Source organism: Protobothrops mucrosquamatus, unplaced genomic scaffold (assembly GCF_001527695.2).
Source record: "Protobothrops mucrosquamatus isolate PMUCROS unplaced genomic scaffold, P.Mucros_1.0 scaffold1274, whole genome shotgun sequence".
Classification (NCBI taxonomy): domain Eukaryota; kingdom Metazoa; phylum Chordata; class Lepidosauria; order Squamata; family Viperidae; genus Protobothrops; species Protobothrops mucrosquamatus.
The window spans coordinates 119,459-144,085 of record NW_015387480.1 but is presented as its reverse complement, the minus strand read 5'-3'; the positions used below and the strand labels follow the sequence as shown (position 1 = coordinate 144,085).

The 24,627-nt window shown below is 38.3% G+C and overlaps 1 protein-coding gene across 1 annotated transcript in view; it reads right to left on the bottom strand.

Moving 5' to 3' along the window:
• Positions 1–22,155, bottom strand: part of ARID1B (AT-rich interaction domain 1B) — a 378,023-nt gene extending 355,868 nt beyond the window's left edge. The window contains exon 1 of the mRNA XM_029285097.1: positions 20,410–22,155. Coding sequence (XP_029140930.1) covers positions 20,410–22,155 — 1,746 coding nt within the window. The remainder of the gene's footprint in view (positions 1–20,409) is intronic.
• Between the last annotated feature and the right edge of the window lie 2,472 nt (positions 22,156–24,627).

Genomic DNA, 24,627 nt, shown 5'->3' with positions numbered 1-24,627 from the left:
TGATGTCTCCTGGCGGCCTCTTTTTCAGCCCTTTTGGATGGAGCCTTACTTGAGACAGCTTTTGCCTTGGCCCTGAGCCTGTCCGCTACTGCAGTCTGTGATGATTTGCACCTTCGCTTAGCAGGAGGACTGGTAGGCGCCAGAACGAGATCGGGCTGTGACTCCTCTGCCATTACACTTGATCTATAGGTGAGAGCAAAAAGGTAGCAAAGGAAAAATAGTGTTGAAAAGGACAGGTGACAACCAGTGAAAAAACGCCCCTGAGATTCAATCAGGGAGATTGTGTCCCTAAATCTCTCAGCCCAATACTGAAGATGGTTGTATCAAGTGAAAGAACCAACGGACTGGAATACCAGTATGAACTCCTTGCACAAAAACCTGAATCCCTTCAGCACAAGTCTGAGGGTGGGATAACCAGGTAGCAAAGGCTGGACAGAACCAAAGCGGCCCCCCTGCCAAGGAGAAAAAACAGCCTCTATCCCTTCAGTACAAAGACTGAGGGTGGGATTGATGAAGGCTGAAATATTAATCTGGTGATTAATCCAAAAACAAGGATTAGGCCTGAGACCCTTCAGAACAAAGTCTGAGGGTGGGTCAACAACAAACAGGCTAGGGACAAAGCCCAGATTTAAGGCCCACGTCCTAATGAAAGACAAGGTGATCAGTCTGAGAGAAAAGGAGTAAAATCCGTATTGCCAGAGGCAATGTCACATAGGTAAGGCTGGGAACCACAGGGGGAATTATTTCACTTGGTTCTGCCCTCCCCAAAAGACAAGGGGGGGAAACTAAACCAGCCACCCACTTCACCAGATTTTTAAAATGATGCAAAATAGTGACCGCCAGTCACGTGGGGACCAATCTGCTGTCCCACGCCGGCCCTGCAGTGCAGGCCACCATACAAAATGCCGGATGTCGGCCACGTGGAGAAAGCCCTGCAAAGTAGGCCTCAATTCAAAATGGCGGCCCCGGCCACGTGGCTGTGCAATGGGGCTGTAAAATCAAAAGCGAAAGAACACCGTACTGAGAGCTTTCCTAATTCTCTCAGAAGAGAAACGAGGGCGATCTGCGCAGCCTAGGCTGTGGCGCAGTCCCACGCTCCCCTTAAAACGATCGCGCCCAAGCCTAAATGTAAAAGGAAGCAACGCGATCGAAGAAAGCTCCCCCCCCAAAATCTAAGACGATCCGCGCCGCTTGGGGCCTTAGCGGAAGCTCCGCGCACCCCCAAGAACAGTCGCGCTGGAAAACCGCGCCAAAACGGCAGCAGCCAGAGATCAAAAGACTCCGTCTGGCTGAATTTTGCAGGCCCGTAGCCTCCTTGGAGCCCTGCCAATCAACTGGGGCGAGCGGAGAAAGGACTCCACAACCCCCAGTTCCCAGACACCACAATAAGGTCTATCAGGCTCTGGGAAGGCAGGGGCCCACAAACCAACAAACCCCCCTTCAATCCCCTAGATAAGGGAAAAACAAACAGGGGGAAAAAGCAAAGAAAGGATAGGAGGAAGGATCAGAGGGCTGGGGGAGTAAACAAACTAAATTGAAATATCCAAAATAGTTAAATAAAACCTCAGTCTGGAGAGCAAGAGAAACAACACGCCTTGTCTGGGTAAGACTAAGTCTGAACTGGGCATGTGCGGCCAGGCAGGAGGCGTGGCTATCTCAGACTTAGTCTTATTGGGTACAAGGGACTTCAGGAAACCCAATCAAGTGGATTATCCATCCCTCATGCTGGAGAATAGGATCTCTTCACAGAAACAATGTGCCCAAATCAGATAAGAACACCTAATTAAAACTTATGAAAATAGCAGGCTGCTATTTTTTGTTGTAAATCAGCAAAAACATTATAAATCATGGTCATATGAACATGGGACACTGCACTCCCCCAAGTTAAGGACTACCTCTATTGTTTTTTTCCTTGACTGTTTACCTAGTCCTATTTCCTACTTATCTGGGTGATGGCTAATAAAGGGGTTGTGTTCTAGGGCCTGTACTCCAATGTGCTTTATAGATAAGAACCAGCACTTTAAATCACACCTGGAAGCACACTGGTAACTAGTGCAACTCCAGAATAGGGGTGTTAGAATGGCATACCAAAGTAAACCCGCAACTATCCACACTGCTATTTTATGGATTAGACAGGTCCATGTAGAATTTGTGTTATGTTCAACTCAGCAAAAACAATGCCTGAGCAATTATTACCAATTAGGACTGCACATTAGGAACAAATTGTGATTTAAATACTTGGCTTGATGGGATTGTTCACATCACATTTCAGCTACAGTATTAAGCAACAATTTGAGAATCACCCCCAGGAAGGAACTATGATCCTAGAAAGAGCTGGGCTTTTCTCAATTTTGAAAGGATTTGGTAGGTGACAGAGGGGAAGGCAATGTCTATCTTACATTGTGAGGTAGCTAGAACTTTTTAATGGATATTTTTAGGTTTCATTTGGACAATGCTGGGAGGAAAAAACCTATCTTTAAAGACTGAGATGTAGTACCCAGAATAAAATGGGTCAGAAACGAATATTTTAATTGATTTTTGATATTTTTGAAGTCTAGTAAGCGCTTAAAGATCAGTGTAGAAAGACAGGATGTTATAGAGGTAATGTTGACCTAAGGCAGGGGTGGGGAACCTTGGCTCTTTTATGACTTGTGGACTTCAATTCTCAGAATTCCTGAGCCATCCATGCTGGCTCAGGAATTCTGGGAGTTGAAATCCACAAGTCATAAAAGAGCCAGGGTTCCCCATCCTTGACCTAAGGGATTGAGTACATTTATGTCTTACTTCACATTTTAATCCATCTCTAACCTGCATTAGAGTGATTTTTTTTTCAATTTCTGAAGTCTTAAAATACCAAAGTCAATCAGAAATAAAAAAGATCTTACTTTTACACAACTGCCATACTCCATGATATAGGAAATGTTCCCAATTATGGGATATAGTAACAATGACAGATTATTTTGATAGTACATGACTAAATTGTTGGGATGTTTCTAATTAGCATAAAAAGAATTAAGGCATCAGTTCTACAGATACTTATATAGATGAAGTTGGATTTATTGCATAATAAAAAGGTGTAAACATGCGCAGGAATGAAACACAAATGCCTAACATAATCAAGAGATACCAAACTTTTTTTAAAAAAAGCTATTCCATGCAGAAGGACAGATGCTATAAAATATTTTTTGCTTGGAAATTTTTGGAAAGAAATTTGGTGGAAAAATTACTAAAAGTGAACTTGCTTACATCAATCTTTCTTCACTTCTATCCAGTGTATCTGATAGAGCCATCATATCCTTACAGTTTGAGAGTACCTGTGACATCTCCCATACAAATTTAGCTCCTTGTAGTATAAAGAAAAAGTGGTGAGAAACCAGATATAATGAAGCAGAAAGGTGCTGTTTACGCTTTTATCTGTTAGGCTCACACCTTTCCTAGTGTGCTGTTAGCTACGTTAAACAGCAAGTGCTGAAATAACTTGGCAACTATCCATCTGACAATTTGATTCACATCTCATTTACTACTGAAAGTAAAATATTTCAGACAACTTTGAGCAAGCAGTTTCTTCTTTAAAAATATATGAAGATATCATAAAAGCTATAAACAAAAAAGCTGTAAGAAATTGGCTGTTTTAAATGGTTTCTGAAGTGGCAATAGACACATATGCATTCTGATTTTAGGTTTTGGCACCATTTTGAGGCTCTTGCTATAAGAAGAGATTTTGAAAAAGTATACACGATCATGACATCAGTTAAATATGGAAAGGTTTGTTACTTTTATTAAATTGAAACTAGAAATGTGGAATGATTTTTATTCCATCAGGATTTTAATGCAGTAATCCTATGCATATTCATTGTTAAGCTTCCAAACTAGCCTGCACACATAAATTTGCTAACATATGTTTGGTGAACAATATCCCACATTTCTTTTTATGTAATAAACTCTAACCCTAATTCGGTGTTAGGTACTACTTTTAAATACATCTCCTTATGCCTTTGAAAATAAATTTTATCTGCATAAGCTTTATCTGCATCACTAGAGCAGTAGGCAATGGGTAATATGTCAATAATAATAATTTTATAATAATATAAAATTCAAAGCCTGCAATATCTCATGCGCAAGATGTCATATATTCAGACATGCTCTGTTGCATAGGGTACAGGTAGATATTATAATCTATGGAAATCTATGGCTAAAATACATATACATCTTAGTAGTTCAAAAGCAACCATTGCCATATTGTTGACAAGTACATTTTTACAGATCAATTCCAAGAATAAGAATCAAAACAAAACAGACGCTATCATTTTTCAAAGAATGAATGGGACGACTGGAGGCATCTGATCTGCTTCTATAGAATGCAAATATGTTGAAAAATACTTTAACCTAACACATATCAGAACATCTAAGTGTAATTTGAATGCTTTATGATTGGCAGACCCACAATGGAGAGTGTACAGTTGTACTAAATTACAAAATTGGAAGACAATCAAGATTTTATTAGTACCAATTAAAGAAAGCAAATATTTCCCCATTCACTAAATTAGCTTCAATCTGTAGCCAAAATGTAATCCCATAAATCATGGCATGGATGAAAAAAAACTATAGACTAACCTGCTATAATTTAATCAGCCTAACTACCTTCATTACGTTGTAAATTCACCCAAGGCCTTCTTTGGTAGCTCCATTCACCTCTGTCTTTCAATATTATTTTTGTTTGGTTCTCCCAGAGAAATCAACATATGAGGGTTCAGAAGACATGGGGGGAAGATAGTATGGAGCAGGAGACGAGGGCCAAAACACATGCATTTTTCCTTTTGTATCCAGAAATCCTGTCTTAATGTCTACTTTGAGTTTCTCTTTCTCTTGTCTTCCTTAATCCTCTTTCTTCCAATATGTATGGATGAGAAGGAATATACATTTATTGGTTCTTTCTATTTTTGGATTGGCCCTATTCATCATCTCCATTTAGTACACAAAATTTTATCTTTGCAAACTCAATAGTATTACTATCAGGCAACTGAAGAACTTCATCATCCTAGCTATACACTAGCAGTATCTTGAGGTGATTTGTCTATAGTTAACAAGTAATATTTTGAAAGCTAATTATTAAACAGTTAATTATATTCAAAGAGAACTCTATTTTTTAAAAAGAAAAATTTTCTGAAATTCCATTTATTCACATTAAATCTACATTTAATTTGATGGCCTGGTTCAAAAGTAAGGAGAAATAGGAAGCCTCAGTATCATGGCAATTCAGTGACTAAAAGCTGCCTAAATAACTGTTAAAAAAACAATTTACTATTTAAAAAATGAATTTTCATCTTTTCCAATTATACTTGCATTTTTTTCTAATGTTTAAAAAGTTTTCAGCTGTTTGCAACAGGATCACATTTGTCACAATGAATCTATTGATCCTGCTAGAAACTTTAAACAGTCCCTAACTCTTAGCTAATACTGCCCCTTGGAGAAAAAGTATCTTCCTTTCATATAGAAAATTCAAATACAGAATTGAAAACAACTTCAAATATATTTGAGATGCTTCATTTTCCCAAATGCAGAGTCTCATTGTGACAGACACATGGTACTCACCTTCTCTGCAGGAGGTGGCAGTTTGAGATATCAAAACAATTTTTTTTAAAAGAGGGGAAGATATAGCAGGGCAGCACAGTAGGGGTGGATGAATATCAAAATCTCTGTAAATGAAAATGTCTTTAATATTTGGTGTCTTATTAGGGAAATCGCAGCACTCTCAATAAACCACCGACTCCTATATATTTACAGGAAGTAATTTTAAAAGAACAAATGACATATTTTAAATTTAAAAAATGATAGCAAGCTTTGTTTTGATGCTCAAGTGCATTTGTTTTTCCTTCCTCTCTACAGCAATTCAATTTGGGCCTATACAAACGAATGAAAGTCCGATGTTTAATTAATTCAAGCTATCCCACTGAGTTAAAGGCAAGGATCTTCTTTATTGTAGACAGTAAGTGCTGAGATGAAAAACCCACCTTGAACAGCTGATTCTAACAATAAATGGGGATGTCCAAATGCATTTGAAATTAGAAAGGAATTTATCATCGGGTTTGGAGAGAAGAGTTAATATCAAGAACAGCAAAGAGGAATTTCTTTGGGGTAAACAAACAGATGAGGCAAATAAGAAATTCCACTTGGAAGTTTGTGAAAGCCCAGAAATTAGTAAATGTGGGTTTCTCTCTTTGGTAGGAAGATGGCAATCTGAAGGTGAAGGTTTTAAAAGGTATTCCTTTATTAGACTAGGGAACACCTCCTAGCCAAATTACTATTCATTTTAAATTATTATATTTCTATTCCATCTTTTTATTCAACATCTCAAGGCAGAGTTCTCAAAAAGATAAGCAAGGTTGCATCTGCCTAGCAGACTGATGGAAGGCCACCACAAGATGCCTGCTAGCAAGAATGGATGGTTGAAAACACATCCCTGAAGAATACAATACAATGTGTGCTAATTCATTAATTTATTAATTAATATAGCTGCCCATCTTCTAATCAACTCTGAATGGATTCCAATCAAAAATTAAAGCAACATATAAAATTGTATTAAAATAATAAAACTAAAGGCATTAAAATATTAAAACATTAAAAGCAACAAAGACCTGGCACAAAGACAAACTTCTAATGTGCAATTATCCCATCTTATCCCAGTGCTTGGGGAAAAGCCAGGCCTTTAAAGCCTTGCAGAAGGTTACGAAGGAAGAGAGCTGCCAAACTTTAGGGGGCAGAATATGCCATAGAGCAGGGGGCTGCCATGAAAAAGACTCAATGCCTGGCTCCTATCACAGTGATGGCGAACCTTTTAGAGACCGAGTGCCCAAACTGCAATCCAAAACCCACATGTGTTGTCGGGTGCCGGGTGGGTGTGGCCCATTGGGTGGGCGTGGCTACAGTGGTAACAGCAGACTGGGCAGGACTAAAAAGTTCAATCAATCAATTCCAACTTTGCAAGATCTTTTTTTTCCCCGGAGAAGTTGAAATTGACTGATTGAACCTTTTCTTTTTGTACACGGCGGCGGAGGCCTAAAGCGAAAAGGTTGTATAAAACCCAGCTGAAAGCCTAGGACTGGGGTGATGGTGCGCGTGCCCACAGAGAGGGCTCTGAGTGTCGCCTCTGGCACCCGTGCCATAGGTTCGCCACCACTGTCCTATCAGATGGCAATTTTTAGGGGAAGGGCCTAGGGCAGTGGTGGCGAACCTATGGCACAAGTGCCAGAGGCGGCACTCGGAGCCCTCTCTGTGGGCACACGTGCCGTTGCCCCAGCCTTGCCTCCCCCTGTGACTCCCTCCTCTCCAGCAGCCCCCTGAAGGAGTCGCCCTTGAGGGTGGCCCACACGGAGCAGCACAGCCAAGAACATGGCAGCCAGGCAGCGTAGATAAGACTCTGCCCTCACACCCCATCATGCAGTTGATGCTGCAGGGCGTGGGCAGAGGGTGTGGCCGCCATAGCACTGCTGGGCTGTCTGGGCAATCTGCAGTGGGCCCTGGAAGCGATGAGTGGTCCTGTGGGCAGGTGGGGCAGGGGATGGGGGGCAGAGCAGGGGCGGGGCAGGGGGTAGAGCAGGGGTGGGGCCAGTTTTTGGGCATTTGGTCTCTAAAAGGTTCGCCATCACTGGCCTAGGAGCTTGCCCACACTCTCTGAACTGGTAGGATGGTTAGATGTCTTTAGGGAAAGGCGGTCCCACCAATAACCAAGCCTGTGCCACACAGGACTTTAAAGATAATGACCCTCTTGAATTGCACCCAGAAAGAAACTGGAAGCCAGTGTAGCTCACATAACAGAGGTATTACACAGGTAAACAAAGGTGTACCTAACACAGTGCTGCATTCTGGACCAGCTGAAGTTTCAGAATGGTCTTCAAGGGCAGACCCACGTAAAGTACATTGCAGTAATCCAAATGGGAGGTGACCAAGGCATGAGTGACCATAAGCAAGTCCTATTGGTCTAGAAAAGGGCACAAATGGCTCACTAGAACAATCTGTTGCTAAGAAAAATACATAATATATCCATGAAGTGAACACGATTTTATTTTATCAGAAGACAATATTATTGGAAGACTTTACATGATCAGAATATTTTTTTTCTTAAAATTTCTGAGACTGCTCCTTCCAAGGGCTAGGAAAAGGGTGCTATTCTAATAGTCTCCAGAGACTCTAGGAATCTGGAAGCCTATTTCCTACTGCTGCTCTAATCATTCTGCTGAAGATAGAAAAGGCCCCACATAATTGTCACAATTGTTCTTAAGGAGTCTTTCCTCCTTTTCAGAACCCTTGTAGTTCCTTGGTGACAGATCAGCATAAGAAAATGATATAAGTAAGATGACAGCTTGAGTACAGTAGTAAAAAAATACTGAATCTGACATGTCAACAAGAGTGGTAAAGGGTTTTTTTTCTTCATTTCTGCTGCAACTTCATAATGTTATCTTGTATAATTTTTCCAGGTATGGAGAGGTCTATTCGAGTCTGGCTTAAAAGGATTGTAGACTGTGCTATCATAGAACCGCTAGACCATTTGAAGGTAAAGTGGCTCAGATCCATCACAATTTATACTTCATCTTTAGTGTAATTCAGTAATGTCCAGAAAAGACACTCAAAACTTAATCTCAAATGGCCCATCATATGGAAGATGTGGATATGGTTAAACAAACTGGATAGAGTAACTACAGTACAATCATATGATCATAATGCCAAATCTAATCTAAACATCTGGCTGACTGTGCAATCATCCATTGCAGCTACAATATAGCAGTGGTAGATACAGAAGAATTGGATATCAAAATTAGAAAACCAAAAGCAAAATCATATTCAATCCCAAAGTAGAACATTAGACTGGAGACCAAGTGATACTGATAGATTACACCTGCCCTGAAGAAATGAAGACAGGGATTTACTTCAGGTCAAATAAATTGTCAAAAAAGAAAAGCATGCATTGGCTGATTAAGTAAAGGACAGCCAAAAACAAGCATTAATGCAATTTAAAATTGGAAATTACTGAATGTACAGGAAACAAAAAGTGAATATTGAAATAATCTAATAAACACATGAACAGAATGACGGCAAGGAAAAATATTACATGATCAATTTCTACAAAAGATCAAAATAAAATTGGTTAAAGATAAAACCTATCAATGGTTTATAACTGGAACATTAAATCATTCAAAAAAAGAAACTGGAGGCTTGATTTTGACTGCCCAAGAACAAGCTACTCAAAGTAATGCAAATAAGGCAGAAATGAAAAATTATCAAATGATTCAAAGTGCAGACTGTGCAAAGACACAGAAGAAAGAGTAGATCATATACTCAGCTTGTATGAGAAGACAGCACAAACTGATAATAAACAACAATATAACACAGTTGCCAAAATGATTCACTGGAACATTTGTAAAAATTATCTGTACCAGTAATGAAAAATTGGTGGAAACATATAGTTGAAAAAGTAGTAAAAATGAATAAGTTAAAATATTGTGGGGTTTCTCAATACAGACTGATAAAGTCTTGGCTCATAATGCATCACATATAACTGTGGTTGAAAAAAAGAAAGTGTGGATAATTAATGTGGAAATATCAGGTGATAATAGAAAAGACAAAGCATTGGAAAAGATCACAAAATATGAAGATCTGAAAATCAAAATTGAAAGATTGTGGCATAAACCAGTTGTGGCTGCTGTCCCAGTGCTTATCAGCACCCTGGTGCCATACCAAAAATCTTGGACAGCACTTAGAAAAAACGCATATTGACAAAATTTTCATCTGTCAATTGCAAAAGGTCACACTGCTTGGATCTACACACATATACTACATTGATACATTACAACATCCTAGATTCTTGGGAAGAATTTGATGTGTCTGAAGGCCAACACCAGATAAAGAACTGGAATCTGTAACTTCACATTGTTGTGAACAGATAATAACAACTAAAAAAGCTCAAAGCAGCTCAATTTCAGGTGAAGAAACTACTATAAATGGAAGTGTTGATCAACACTGGTTAAAGGTTAAAACAACAAGGTAAAATTTCTATTATACTTGGATGTTATATAATTGCTATAACTACATACCCAAGCCCTGCAAGGATGGGCTTCAAAGCAATTATACCAGTCTTCCAAAGGACATGGCTACGTTAATATTTTGGTATTTTGTTTGCACCAAAATACTTTGCAAATCATGTATTTCAAATGCTTTTGCAAAGTCCTACTACTCCAACCTGTAATAACAGCTACTCAGCTAGAAAATATATGGCAGATCAGGACAAATGCTAGATTAGATGGACTAATTGATCTGGTCCAGCATCACTTTTATTAAGTTCTTCATAGGTGCATTGTAAAAATTGAATATTCTACAAATGAAAGAAAAAAGAGTAGTGAAAAGAGAATTATATTTGATCACTATCATTTGCTGACACTATCAGAATCAATAGTAGCTTACTCCTGACAAATAAAATTCTCAAATATTAGTCAAAATATAATTTCTCCATGCCAGATATCCCTCTGCTCAAAGCTCCCTTTTAATGCATATAGAGAAGAAATGTTTAAAAAAGAGAGAATGAGGGATGATCAAATCTCCAAATCCTCTCTTCCAAGTTTCACAGAAAGATCAAGAAAAATGTTCATGGATCTCAAAAGATCTAGATCTCCTTCTGAATCTTCTGCCAGTAAATTCTTTCCTGGCCAGTTCTTGCCCTTTCTAATTTGTTCATTCATTCATTCAACATGTATAGCTGCCCATCTCAACAAGTGACTCTGGGCAGTGAACAATATTAAAGTAAAATTATAACAAATAACCAAATATGTAAAAAATAATATGCACAGCAATAGGGGAAAATGTTTATTTATTGAATAAATTTATAAGGCTGCCCACCTTAATAAACAATTCTGAAAGGTTAACAATAACAAATAAATAAATAAACAGATTGGAAACAACCAGATTTTAAGAAAGGACATTAATAGAATAAAATAGAGGCTTAGAACATTCATAACATACCACATTCAAAGCAACCATGAAATGAGCTGTTCCTCCAAGTTGACTTTGTTCACTTAACTTTTTGTCATGCTTCCAACTGTAACCCTTGTAAAGAGAATTCACTGGAGTTGGGCAGCCAATAGATTTAAATAAATTATTCTTATTATGTCACCTGCTTCCTCACAACAATGAACACTCTCTTTGTGCCAAGATAACTTATAATACTTCCTCCCTACATAAAAGAAAATGAGGTAGTACAAGATTGATATAGGAAATGTAGGAAAAATGATACTGTAAATTATATTAAGTATAGTTATTATTGTACCTGTGACTATGGCAATATAATCAAAGATTCTTGAAAAGAGATTCTAAAAACCCAAGTATCATGAAAAATCTCTATATGGATCTTTCACAATGAGATAAATAAATGAAATATAAATGAGATAAACACAATCAATCAATCAATCTATGCTTTTCTTACAGGAAAAGATTAGCTGCTTTGGTCCAACATTAGATATGTTGTGAACAACCCCATCTCTCTTAGATAGTGTCCATCACAGTTCTGTGGTGAGGCCCCCACCACTCATGAATCACAAGTGTAACATTTTCATATATGCATGAGAGTGCATCAGTTTTCAGAACATTTGAAAAGAATTTGAGGGAGGAAAGGTAGGCCCCATCACCTGAGCAGAAACATTCACTGTATTCGTTCAATCTTATACATACCTATTCATGAGTCTTAATCTGGCAAATGGGTAATACGATTGCAATCTAAATCTCAATTATCTGAAAATGATGCTAACATTTTATTGGCAATTTGAAATGTGTGGGTGATAATATAAAACATAAAAGTTTACTCCAAAATATTGTTATATATTTGCATACTATATTAATGTTTTGTGTAGTCAGCCAAAAACTAAAAAAAAAAAAAAAACCTCCCTGTTTTTTTTAGCAACAGCTACAGCTGATTAACAAGGAATTTCATTTACACCCAATCACACTGTACAAATTTAGGGATTTTTTTTTCCCTTTTGGAAAAGAGACTACTGCCTTCATTACCCTCACAAAATACATAAGTAAATGTGTACACTTTACAAACTAATTCTTTCATATTGTCAATTATAATCATATATATTTTAATGAATCTACACCCATTTAAAGGTTTTTAATAGATTCAGCTAGTGCTCAGTCGAAAACAAGAAAAGCTAGGGTATGACCAAAAAGCAGAAAAACATAGATCACTGTAATTGTACAGTTGAATAATCAACAGCCAGAAACTATTACAGTCCTCCAAATCAACACAACATTCCCCTCAAACTTCTCTCTTTGCATGTCTTTTTCACAGCATCCAAATCAGCAGCTTATCTTTGTCGGTGAATTACTCCTTCCTCTGCCAGGCAGGAGAGTGACTAGTCTCTGAATCTTGCCTGCCTGCTATCTGTATACACATTCCATTGAATCCAATTTCCTTACATTACCTCTGCCCAGGTCAGGGATGAATGGCTGTCAAATTCCCCCAGGAATAAAAAGAAAACCTTTTCTTCCTGAGGCAGCAAGTTTCAATTCACAGAGCACATGGCTAATCTACATATGTGAAGGTCACAGCACTTCAGTCAAGGAGGTTAAGAATGGAACAGCTCACATAAGGGGCTGTCTTAAACATCTTGGCAAGGCGCCCAAACAGCGAAGATTGTTGAAAAGCAATAGATAGCTTCTGGAAGCACTAAGGGTAAAAATATTTTGATCATGTGATGCCAAGCAAGCAAACCCAACATGCTCCAAGTGAGGAACTTTTGCAGTCACTAATTGTGCCATATTTTGAATTCTCCACCAACCAGCCCCTTCCCCCAGCCCCTTTTTCACGCTGTGTAACTGAGCACAGAGAAACGTGGAAACACTGAAATCTTAGAGGGAAGCTTTTTATTTTCTAAGTTAAACAAAAAGAACAATAAAACCAGGAATATAAATAACAGCATTATAAACATCATAACAAATACCATCTAGCAAAACAAAGGGATTATAATTTCTGCCAGGAAGTCAAATACAGTATGTAACTTCATTTCATTAGAGGAACTGCAAAGTACAATTAATTCTGTCCACTATAATAATATTTCATTGGATGAACTCTGCTACAGTTCTAATGCCAGACACATTTTATATTCATATAAATGACAATTTCACATACAAATTAATTTGTAAAACTTACTGCATCAATAAATATGAATAGTCACACTAAAGGTTTCTGCTCTAGACCTAGGCTGAAAAATATCTCCTTGGTTGTCCAGGTGGCTATAAATTTAGTCCTGGTATGTAGGAATTTAAATCATCATTTTTTTTACATTGCTCCATCTCCATTGCTCTGCTCCAAGTTTTTTCATGCTGTTGAATAAATCAGAATAAAAATGGCAACCCAGCTCAAAGTGAATGCAAAATATATTTCCAGATAACATAATTACAATTAAGGTGATCTAACTATTTTGCTAAAGCCAGCAGTTTTAACAAACAAAAGTAGCAAGTCACTTATAAACAAGATTGTGGGTACCATGCCATTAACCAAACATAATTTGAGTTTAGTGCAAGTTTATAGTCCTTGATAAACCATTCTAAAACTATTCCAGTTTCTTGTAATCTATTACAATCAGAGCAATCAGGTAAATTATGATAGTAGAATCTGCTTTGCATTTCTTTTTTGTAAGACAAATATTTTATCTTTCTTAGTTTGAAAAGATAACCTCTGGCAGTACCTAGTTAAAAAGTTTTCTTTTCTTTCTTTCTTTTTGTTAGTATGTATGAACTTGAGTTGTTTTGGAGAGACAAGCATCTTAAATTATTTGTCAATACTGAGATGGTCAGATGCTGATACAATGAAGTTTCTATGAGTGTCAGAATGTAACAATATATTAATTTCTTTTATAAACTATTACATGCTGTTATTATTTTAAAACAATTATTTGAGCATCTCACCATAATTGTACTGAAATCAAACAAAATGTATTGGGTAAAAAAGCACAAAAGAAAATATAGGAAAAGTAGGAAATGATGAGATAGTAGTTAACAATCCTTAGTTGTTCTGTATTTCTACTAGTGGATTTAAGTCTTTTTTCCCCACAATATATTTATCTGATCTATAAAAGCCTGAATAGCTAGCTTCAATATTTCTATAATAAGTAAGTAAATGATGTAATGGTAAACTGTTTTAATAACAATTGTGACAGAGAAATATATAAATAAACACACACATACACACACATCAATCTATGTTTTAATGGGAAGAGATATAGAATGAATAAAGCATAAGTGCTGGACTGCAGAAATCGGGTATAATAAAAGGACTATGTTCTTAAAATAAATAAAAGTACAAGAATCATAAAGAGACTAAAAGTTGCTTTTTCATTTCTTTTTATAGGTAAAATGCTAGCTAGTTTCTCAAAACTTAATTTATCACCATTATAAAAAGTATTGATTATAAACAATTCTATTTCCTTGCTAATTACAATGGTGAATAGAATTGAAACTGATATACAAACTGTTAAAATGTGAACATATAATGTTTTATCAAAAAGTGTGATTACTTGTTGCTCATAAACGTTTCTGATTCTGTATAAATGAAATTGACAAATTTGTTTTCCAAATTAAAATTCAACTGAGTCTATTTCAAATACACTGAATTAGGCTGCTTAGAAAAACAAAAACCTTTAAACCCAATATCACTGGAAAACCTCAATCCTCTTATTATTCTTTTTTTTAATTGTTATTGACAATTAATTAAAAAAAACAATTGTTGTTTGTTTGGCAATTCAAGCACAGTTTTGGCCAAAATAACATTCTATCTCAGCATTTATAAGAGTATCAGGGTAGGGGGAAGGGGCACCTCTATCATCATCTTCTAAGGTCACCATCTTTAGTAACATAATCCAAGAAGAATCTGGAATAATTCTGTGAAATGTATTAAGCTTTCAGTATGTTGGTGAGATCATGTTTTAACATTAGTTTGCAATTGCTAACATCTTCAACAGAGGTGACATTTGAAGCGTAATGTGAAAAAGCATAACATACCTTTGTTATTTCATATTTGAAATTATTCATATATACAAAAATTAAAAAAAAAACTTGTTACACTGTTTATTTAGTTGGCTTGTCAAATGAGCAATCACAGGAAATCATAACAAGCCAGTAAAGACAAAAAAAAGACTTGCACTTAGAAGATGTCCTTTTCAATTATCTTAATTGAGTTCATAAAAACATTTTTTTAAAAAAGAAATGTAACTGATGATGCAGGTTCTGATCCATGAAAGCTTGTCTCTAATAGATTTTTTTAGTCTTTAAAAAAGCCACAGTCTCTCTATTAGTTTTATATTTGAAGAGAATTGCACGGATTTTGAAGACTATTGAAACAGCCTGTGTTAAGCTCCAAATTATCTGACTTGAGATGTTAATGCAGTGTCATGCTTTATGATGGTCTGCATGATACAACTCATGGAATATGCCATCCTAAGCTCTTTTGTCTTGGCAAATGAATGCTTCAGGAAAGTAGAAACTTTAACACATCCATGCTTTTTTTTTTGTGAACCAAGCATGTGTGTAATCCCGAAGGAACGGCTTGTGACAGTACTTCTAACTTAAAATCTTAATAAGGGAAGCAGAGTTTTGGATCAGGCTAGAATGTGCAAACGGTCTTTAACTATTAAAGGAGAAATCAATTCCATGATTACCTTTCATGAGTTCATAAAAACATTACCCTTTCCCCCTCACATTTCTGTTAATAAATGACACAGATCATCAAGACTGAAAGTAAGCATTTATTTATGAGAAATATATTAAGCATCATAGGACAGATGACAGCAACTTTCAAAGCTGTATTGAAATGTAATGCCCTACTGGAGCCTTAGCAAGCTTGAGGGCAATTATATGAATGACAATATAAATGACATTACTTCATAACATGCAGTATGTGAACATTTCAGGTCAATCAGCCTAGATTTAATATGCTGAGTAAGCATAATTAACCTAAGAGTCCAAAATATGATGATGCCCGTTTTATATGCTGCCTTTTCCCCAAACACACAAATATAGCTTTTCCATTTCTAGCAATATGGAAGATACAGCAGTTTGCGTAGTGGTTTGGATTTATTTATTTCTTATAAGGTAATCGATTTATAAGCATTTACCAAATTGAAAATAAATGTGTTTACTTGAACTTCCTTTCTAAATTTGATCATGCCTACTGGAATAATAAAAAGTTTGCATTTGGAACAAGAGGAAATAGATATGCATGCTGCTCCAATAGCATGCTTATATGCAAAAAATATTAGTGCAAACATTCATTTTAAAGGTGCAAGTTAAGATTCAACTCATGTGGATGGTCAAATCATGAGCAGCAAACTACAAATCCTACCACTTTGTACAACAATGCCAGGAGAGAGGCCTACTCTTTTAATGAAGAATTTATACATATTATGGGTAGTTTGATCTACTGATTGACCTACTACAACTGCATTTATATTTTATGTGTTAGGAAAGCATAAGCTTGCTTCTTAGAGAGTACATGGTGGAAAAGTCTATAAAACTGACTATTTAGCTCAATAGTTACCTCAAGCAAAGTTGAATGTACATTTCAATTGAGAATTCAATATTCCAGCATCCTTAATATTTCAGAAATCAATAATATGCACCGATGTCCTCACTATTAATAGTTACAATTGTAACAAAGAAGCTATTAATTATATTGCTCCATTACCACAGAATTCATAATTGAGAATTTTAATCAGAAACTAGTACTCAACATATAATATAAAAAGCATTATTTTCTCATATTAATAGTAATAATCTATAGCTATAGAGCTGATATTCATCAGTGTCTAGGTGAGATCCTGCAGTTTCACATTACATTCAAAACAATGAATTACAGCTCATTTGAAAAAAGAGAAAAGGGGGACTCATTTATGGATAACTTATTCCCATAACAAGGGGTGTGACTTTAAAAAAAATGAACTACCTGATTTTTTTCTAATTAACTATTATCTACTGAAGTCAAGAGCTGAAAAAGAAAAAGATAAGTAACAACCATTATACTTTATCTTTTAATCTATAACATATGTGATAACCTAACATATGACATCTGAAATGTGAAGTATTTCTTAAAAGTAACCTGTAATCTTTAGCCTGCATAATCAAAAACTAGTAAATAATCAAATTAAGTCTGAGACCCTTACGTACTTCTGTCCTTATCGTACTACTTTTGATCTTATTTGTAACTGCATGAATGCTGCAAAGCTAGAGCTTGAATACTCTCCCTAGGCTTCATGAGATTTTCATCTTAGTGTTACATTTGGTAATCTTTTTACAATTGGGAAGGGCTATGACTAAAATAATTTGTTTTATTAAACAAATGGGATGGAGTATTTTGCTCAGAACAGAATTCAACTCTTACATATTGAAAATAAAGATACCAATAAGCAATAATGACATCAAACATCCAGATAGTGCTCTGATTTCTATTTTCTTTATTTTACAGAGAAGATTAAGATGGTTACTGTATATCTGGACTGAGCATTACACTGTGCACATGTGTACAGGTATATTTATACATTTATTTGTACACTCATGGTCATTTATAAATAGATACACCTCACATGTGTGTTCTGGTAACCATTTTATTCCACACATTTCAAATGTACAGGACTTTTGCCCACAAGAATACAACAGAAGTATATAGCTATAATTTTAAGAATCTGATCCAGAGAAAAATATCTTCATAAAATAAAAATATTATATCTATTTTGATAATAGATATGCCATTTTGAAGTCTATTACTAAATAATTTGAATTGTAATACAAAAGGAACAAAAACATTACTAATGAATGATATTCATTATGAACATTAGTACCAAACGCTCATATGTCAAAGAAAAAAAAAACTTGTCAGGCTTCATTTTATAAATTGCATCCACAAAATGACGGTGGTGAACAAGTATTTGCCCCCATAAGCAGGATATGCACCAGTTAAGTGTAAAATCTATGTCCAAGGGTCATGATAAGGTCATTATGATTCTGATCTCTTTTTAGCTAAAACTGAAAACTTACAACAATTTTCCCATGAAGAAATCATATAAAATCCAGTTTATCTTTTCAACATATTAAAACTACATGCTAGAATAATCTCTTCTTTACAGCACAGAAAACAAAGCAAATATTTTAAACTGAAATGAGATTATATATACACACATTTGGCTAATGTTTTTATTAATCTCAGAAAATTGGAAGAAAAAAGAGTTCTCTCTGAATTTTTATATCCTCATAAAGGAAGGGAAAAAGAAGATACTAAAATATTAAACCAACAGCATGTAGACAATAAGACAAATATGTTTTCAGTCTATCCAAAATTCAAATTGTTTTTCTGATTAGCCCATCACTCACTACTGCAGTCACTTTCTATTCCAGAACACAATCATTTAAATTTTATTTTGAAACTGAGCCATTTGGAATCTCCAAATACTATATATGAAAATCTATTTTTCTTATTCCTGTTCCTCAAAACAGATTCAAAGATTTAGTATTGATAATAGCATTGTCTTAGTAAGGAAAAAAAGTCCCTAGTAATACTAAAATATATCACTCTTTAAAAAAAATTGTTTATTTTATTGCAAGGTTTTATCTTTTAAATTTTATCTTTTAAATCAAAGAATAAAATGAAGCACAGTAATTTCTGTTTCCAATCAATAAAGTATATATACAAAACAGTATTTTTTAAAAAATAGTTTTCTGAATGTTGAATGTAATTTAGAAGCAAACAAAACCAACAGACATTAAGCAATATTCATAAGTTATCTAATAGCTACATATCTAAGAGCGTGAATGATACAATAGTATCTAGTGTATGATAAAATTAATATGAACCCCCCCAAAAAATCTAATGCTAAGGTAATATGAAATTCTATAAAAGATCAATACTAAGAATTCAGTCCCACAAATACAGATCTAATAAATGCGGCACAGCACAGAAAAAAAAATCACAAGTAATTTGCTACAATTTTGTTTGTTAACAGTCCCAATGATTTAAAACTTAACATATTTATTCATGCCATCCAAAGGAAATTTCCCAAAACGATTAGCAAAAAAAAGCTAAACATAAATGTAAAACAAAGTGAAGAAGGGAATTAATCCCCCTTTCTAAAAAGACTGAATGTTTATTACCATCACCAATGTTTAATATAATAGCTAGTGGTGTGCTAAATCCCACTTAACCTCAGCTATCTATCGATGACTGCCAATTATTTCAGCTTCTTCTAAGAACATGTAACCTTGCATCTGTGAGCAAAAGTGCTCAGTTATTATTTGTGGCAAGAATTTTTGTGACTGTACTGCTCAGCAATTCTATTTACATCAGCAATGCTAAATGCCCAATGGAGAAAGGGGAGCCAATCAGATGGCAGATTAGATGTCAACTCAGAGGCAGCTGTCTGGAGACTATTACAGCCAGTTTACCTCCACAATTCAAATTCCAAACCTCGCAAAGGAGATCAAGTCACTCTTTAGGCTCAGGCAGCAGAATAAGAAATACCAAGGGCACGGGAGTTATTTCCTACCGTTTTAAAGATGCTAAAAAGGAAAGCTAAGCAAGCATTGTTCAATCACCACTTGATACCTATTAATTTAGCAACCCAGAAGACACACGTAATCAGAAAAGATGTACAATCTCCAAAACTCCCTGACTGAGGATCTCTTGCAGCACTCAGGCTTTTTTAAGTTAAGAAAAAGAGCTCTTTTCACTTATAATACAAGGGATTTTTAATTATTTTCCTCTAAATGCTTTCGAACTGAGCGTATAGAGACTGGAAAGGCAGGAGAAACATGCAAAAAGAAAAGGTCATCCAAAGAACAATGTGAGCCTTGAAAATTATCAGTGCTAGGGCACTTATACAAGCTACTTAACCTGTTTCTGCTGGGTTTTAGAATACAACTGCATCCAAGCAAAGCAATGTGTTAATAACTTTAAAGGTCTTTTTCTGAAATAATCAGGACAGGATAAGAAAGACAGCATGATAACTGGCACAGCCAATAAAATGACACTGGTCCCTCCCTTTCTCACTCCAAAGTGGTTTTCCTCCGGGCCTTGTGTGTTCAGATTTCTAATAAGTCTAGAGTAAGAACACTGGGTGGGGTAGAGAGTGGGTCTCTTGTATTGTTCAGCCGTCTCATAAAAATGGTCTTATTTTTTCGAAGAAAAAGTCATTCCCCCTGTGATGCCTCTCTAACCTAATCAGAGTCAGACATTGTGCATTATCCAATCCTGTTAGGGAGGCAGCAAGCAGTGGAGATGGAGTAGGGGAAAAGTAAAGCAGAAAGTAAGGGTTGCATCGGACACATAATACACGAAGTTAAAACCACACACGGTTTGCTCTTTGGGGTTCTTATGATTACCTGGCTCCTGCTGAGGGTCTGTCCAGTGCTTCCAGGGCTCATAGCAGGGTGATTTCTTTGTTGTGCAGCTGCCCAGACTGGGTTTGCAGCTCCATACTGGGAGCCCATATCCTTGCCCATGACTGCCTGCTGACTTCCTGGGGCGGCTGCGGCGGCTGCTCCCTGAGCCGGCTGCTGCGATGGGGCAACGCTGGGACTACTATATTCGGGGTAGCCTGTGCCATAGCTCCTCATCATGGGGCTGGGGGAAGTCAGCAGCTGGTTCAAGGTTGGGGTGGCTCCAGACGGGTGTTGGTTTTGCCCGGAGAATCTTTGGAAGCCCGCAGCCCCAGATACCTTCCCCAGGCTCCCGCCGCCGCCAGGGCCCAGCATCATGCCCTGCTGGTGCTGCCTGGGGGAACTCAGCACCCCGAAAGCAGAGGACGAGCCCCCATAGACGCCGCCGCCGCCGCCTCCTCCTCCTCCTCCTGCAGCCGCCGCCGCCGCCACGGCTCCTGCTGTTGCGTTAGTGCCGCCGCCAGGCCGGCCGTAAGCGCCCGAGTAGTGGTTGTACTGGCTGTTGGCGTAGCCTTCGTGCGAGTTGGGCAGGGGGTCCATGATGTTGGGGGCCGCCGCGGGGTGCATTAGCCCCATCCCGGGGCTTTGTTGTCCGCCATGTTGATCAAAGCAAGGCCCGGCCCGGCTCGCTGAGGAGGCGCCGCCGCTGCTGCCGCTGCCAGCGTTGCCGTAATAGCTATTAAACTCCGAGACACCCACCGCTGAGGGGCCGCCGCCGCGGCCGTCTCCTCCTCCAGTGCCGCCGCCGCCCGCTCCCTGAGGTGGTGGCGGTGGTGGTAGCGGTGGAGGCGGCGGCGGCGGCGGCTGCTGCCCGCCCAAAGGTCCCAAACTAGGGTGGTCGTAGCGACTGTTGAGGTGCTGCTCGCCCATTTTGTCCGGCGGCGGCGTCGCCTCTTCCTCGTCCCCGCCTTGATTCAGCAGGGGCTGGGACTGCGGCTGGTTCTGGGGCTCGGCCTGTCCCCCCAAGCCACGGTCTTTTCCTCCATGTTGCTGCTGCTGCTGCTGCTGCTGCTGTTCCATGTCTGCGCTGCTGGGCTGAGCAGCGCCGCCGCCGTTGTTGTTGCTGCTGCTGCCGCCGCCGCCGCCGCCGTTGTTGTTATTCTGCATCGGATGGTGCTGAGGCGGCGGCTGTGGCTGGAATTGATTTAGCTGTTGGTGTTGAAGTGCATGGTGGTGGTGGTGGTGGTGGTAGTGGCGAACGTGGGGGTGCTGGGCACGGAGGTGAGCTGGGTGCTGGTGCTGGGCACGGGGGTGGTGTGAAGGTGCGGCGGTAGAGGGATCGCCTCCAACGCTTTGCAACTTATGATTGGGAAGCAGCCCTGTCGCCATAGGAAAAGAAGAGGAAGATAAGCCCGACGCGCTTCCAGGGTCTTTCAGAACCAGTTCCGAGGAAGAGCTGCGGCCGCTGCTGGTCGCGTTGTTAGGAGCCGCGGCGGCGGCGGCGGCAGAAGTTGCATTACTGGCCATGTTCACTTCATTATCTTGGTGGAGAAGATGGTAATCTACATTATTCAATCTGCTGCTCGTCCCATCTACGACCCCCAGGAGGGAGCCAGATCCAGCAGCTCCGACGGTGCCAGCCGCGGGAACCCCAGAGTTAAGATCCTGGTTTAAGTTACCCGTCAAACTCTGGGTTTTGACCTTGCTCTTGCTCGCACTCATCGGAGCCGCTGCTACTTGCGCGGCCATGATCGAGGAGACTCAATTATCTCCCTCCCTTCCTCCCCCCCCCGTAGAAAAACGGGCAAAATAAATAAAGGGTGGGGAATTGATAGGAGCAAGAAAACTCAAACTGACCCTAAAGGACAGGAAAACAGATTTGATGAAAAAACAAAAAAAAAGCCCATATGATTATTGAAGGCGCGCGTGCGCGCGCTCACACGCAGACAGCACGGGCTTTTTTTTTTTTTTTTTTTTCTTTTTTTGGAAAAATGACAGAAAAGTCTCCTCCCAAAATCCTTGATGGAGATTAGAAATTGAAGAACGCCTTACGGTCTATGCCTGTTTCTGCTGTGTGATTTCACGGTGAAAGTTTTTTTTTTTTTTTTTTTTTTAGTCTAAATGAAAGTTTTTTCTTTTCCTCTCTAGCCCGGATATGGGTAAATACACGTCTGGCTGAGCCTATCAGGCCCAGCATGGCTGGGGAGAGAGAGCGGGGGAGAGGGAGAGGCGAGGAGAACGAGTTCTAACAATTATTATCCACTTCTCTCTGATTACCCTGGTACGTGTGGAAAACGCGGACTGGATTTCCCTTCCGCCTCCTGCTGCAGCTCTTATGGCACAGAGGACCCTCTGGAAAAGAGAGACGGGCAATTCGCAGCTTCTTTTCGACAGCCTCCATCCAGGACCAGGGTAGCTGACACGGAGCATTGTAAACCAGGGACGGAAGCTGCCTCTCCCGGTTTTCTCTCTTATACAAAGACATGTGAAAAGAGAAAAAAATGCCTTCAAATAATAAAAAAGAACTCCTTGGAGTAAGGGGTTGAGTTTTCTAAAACATACCACCTTGCTATTCCCTTCTGGGGCAAGCAAGGTTATTTAGAGGTGTAAGAAAGAGGAAGAGGAAGAGGAAGAGGAAGAAGAAGAAGAAGAAGAAGAAGAAGAAGAAGAAGAAGAAGAAGAAGAAGAAGAAGAAGAAGAAGAAGAAGAAGAAGAAGAAGAAGAAGAAGAAGAAGAAGAAGAAGAAGAAAATGGAAGGAAGGAAGGAAAGAAGGAAGGACCTTATGGTGTGAATAAGAAAAAGAAGAACCAATTAGTTTTGCCATTAAAACTATCGATGGGGGGGTATTTATTTACTTTATTCAATTTAATGCCACCCAACTTTCAAAAGTTTTTAGCAACTACCACACAACAACCACACAACCATAAATTATCCCATGTCTATTGTCATTTATTATGCAATGTGCACAAAACTGAGTAAAAAATTAGGTACATGAGTAAATTATCAAACTCACAGAACACCAGGCTCTATAGACAGGTACAGTCCAAGCACCATATGTGATAAGACATGCATGTAAGTCTACTCAGCTCAAGATAAGCTGTTAATATATGCATAAAGGGATCTTCATTCAAAAGACTGATCCAACCTACTTTTGCATAATGGGTTTCTTTGCTGGATTAGAGAGAAATATCTGGGTCAGTAAGACAAATGTCTGCATTCTGCGATTATATGGAAAGATAAAAACAATATAAAAATGTCTTCTTTTTTTACTTTCTACATTTAAAATCAGAATTTGTTCTAACGCTATCACATTTTTCAGGGTTCGTCATTATTATAAATTATTAGTGTACATCTTTTACAGGGTAAATTTATGTCATGGCTCCTGCATTTGTTTATTAAGTAGAATTTTCAGTATAACACGGGTCCCCAACCCCTAGGCCAGGGGTAGGCAACCTCGGCTCTTTTATGACTCATGGACTTCAACTCCCAGAATTCTTGAGTCAGCATAGCTGACTCAGGAATTCTGGGAGTTGAAGTCCATGAGTCATAAAAGAGCCGAGGTTGCCTACCCCTGCCCTAGGCCAATGGGCCATGGCTTATTCAGAATTGGGCTGCGCGAGTGGCTGGCCGGACCGTATGTGTGTGTGTGCTGCAGCTCAATTTGCACAAGTGGCGTGCTGGTGGGCATTCACGCATATGCGTGCTGGCCTGCCACTCGTGTAAAGGTTGGGGACCACTGGTATAGCATATAACTTCCAATTAGTAAATTCATAATTGTTTCTAAGGCTGATACTCTATCTCCATTGACCTGTTCTGCTGACTACAATCCTAATACAATAATTTTTAGAATAAATTATTCTAAAACAATTAGACTTACTTTTGAGGAATGATTGCACAATATTTCTCTAACACGTATGAGGTTATCCTGCCAAGTGGGGGGGTTCCACTTGGGCGGCGGCCAGCCCACCAGTCAACGGCATCGTTTTTTGGGTGGCCTTATCCTTTGGCATGAATGGAAATGGTATACTGTAAAAACAGTAGCTGGTGAGTTGCACAACATATAAAGCAAAGCTATCAAGTATCATTGGTATTGACCTGCTTAAAATGAACTTTAATCCATTAATTAATTGATAGATTGATTTAAAAGCAGCTCAGGCAGCTGCTCAAGTAAAATTGGCTGACATCCCTTGAAAATATGTTAATCTAGATCTTTCACCCTT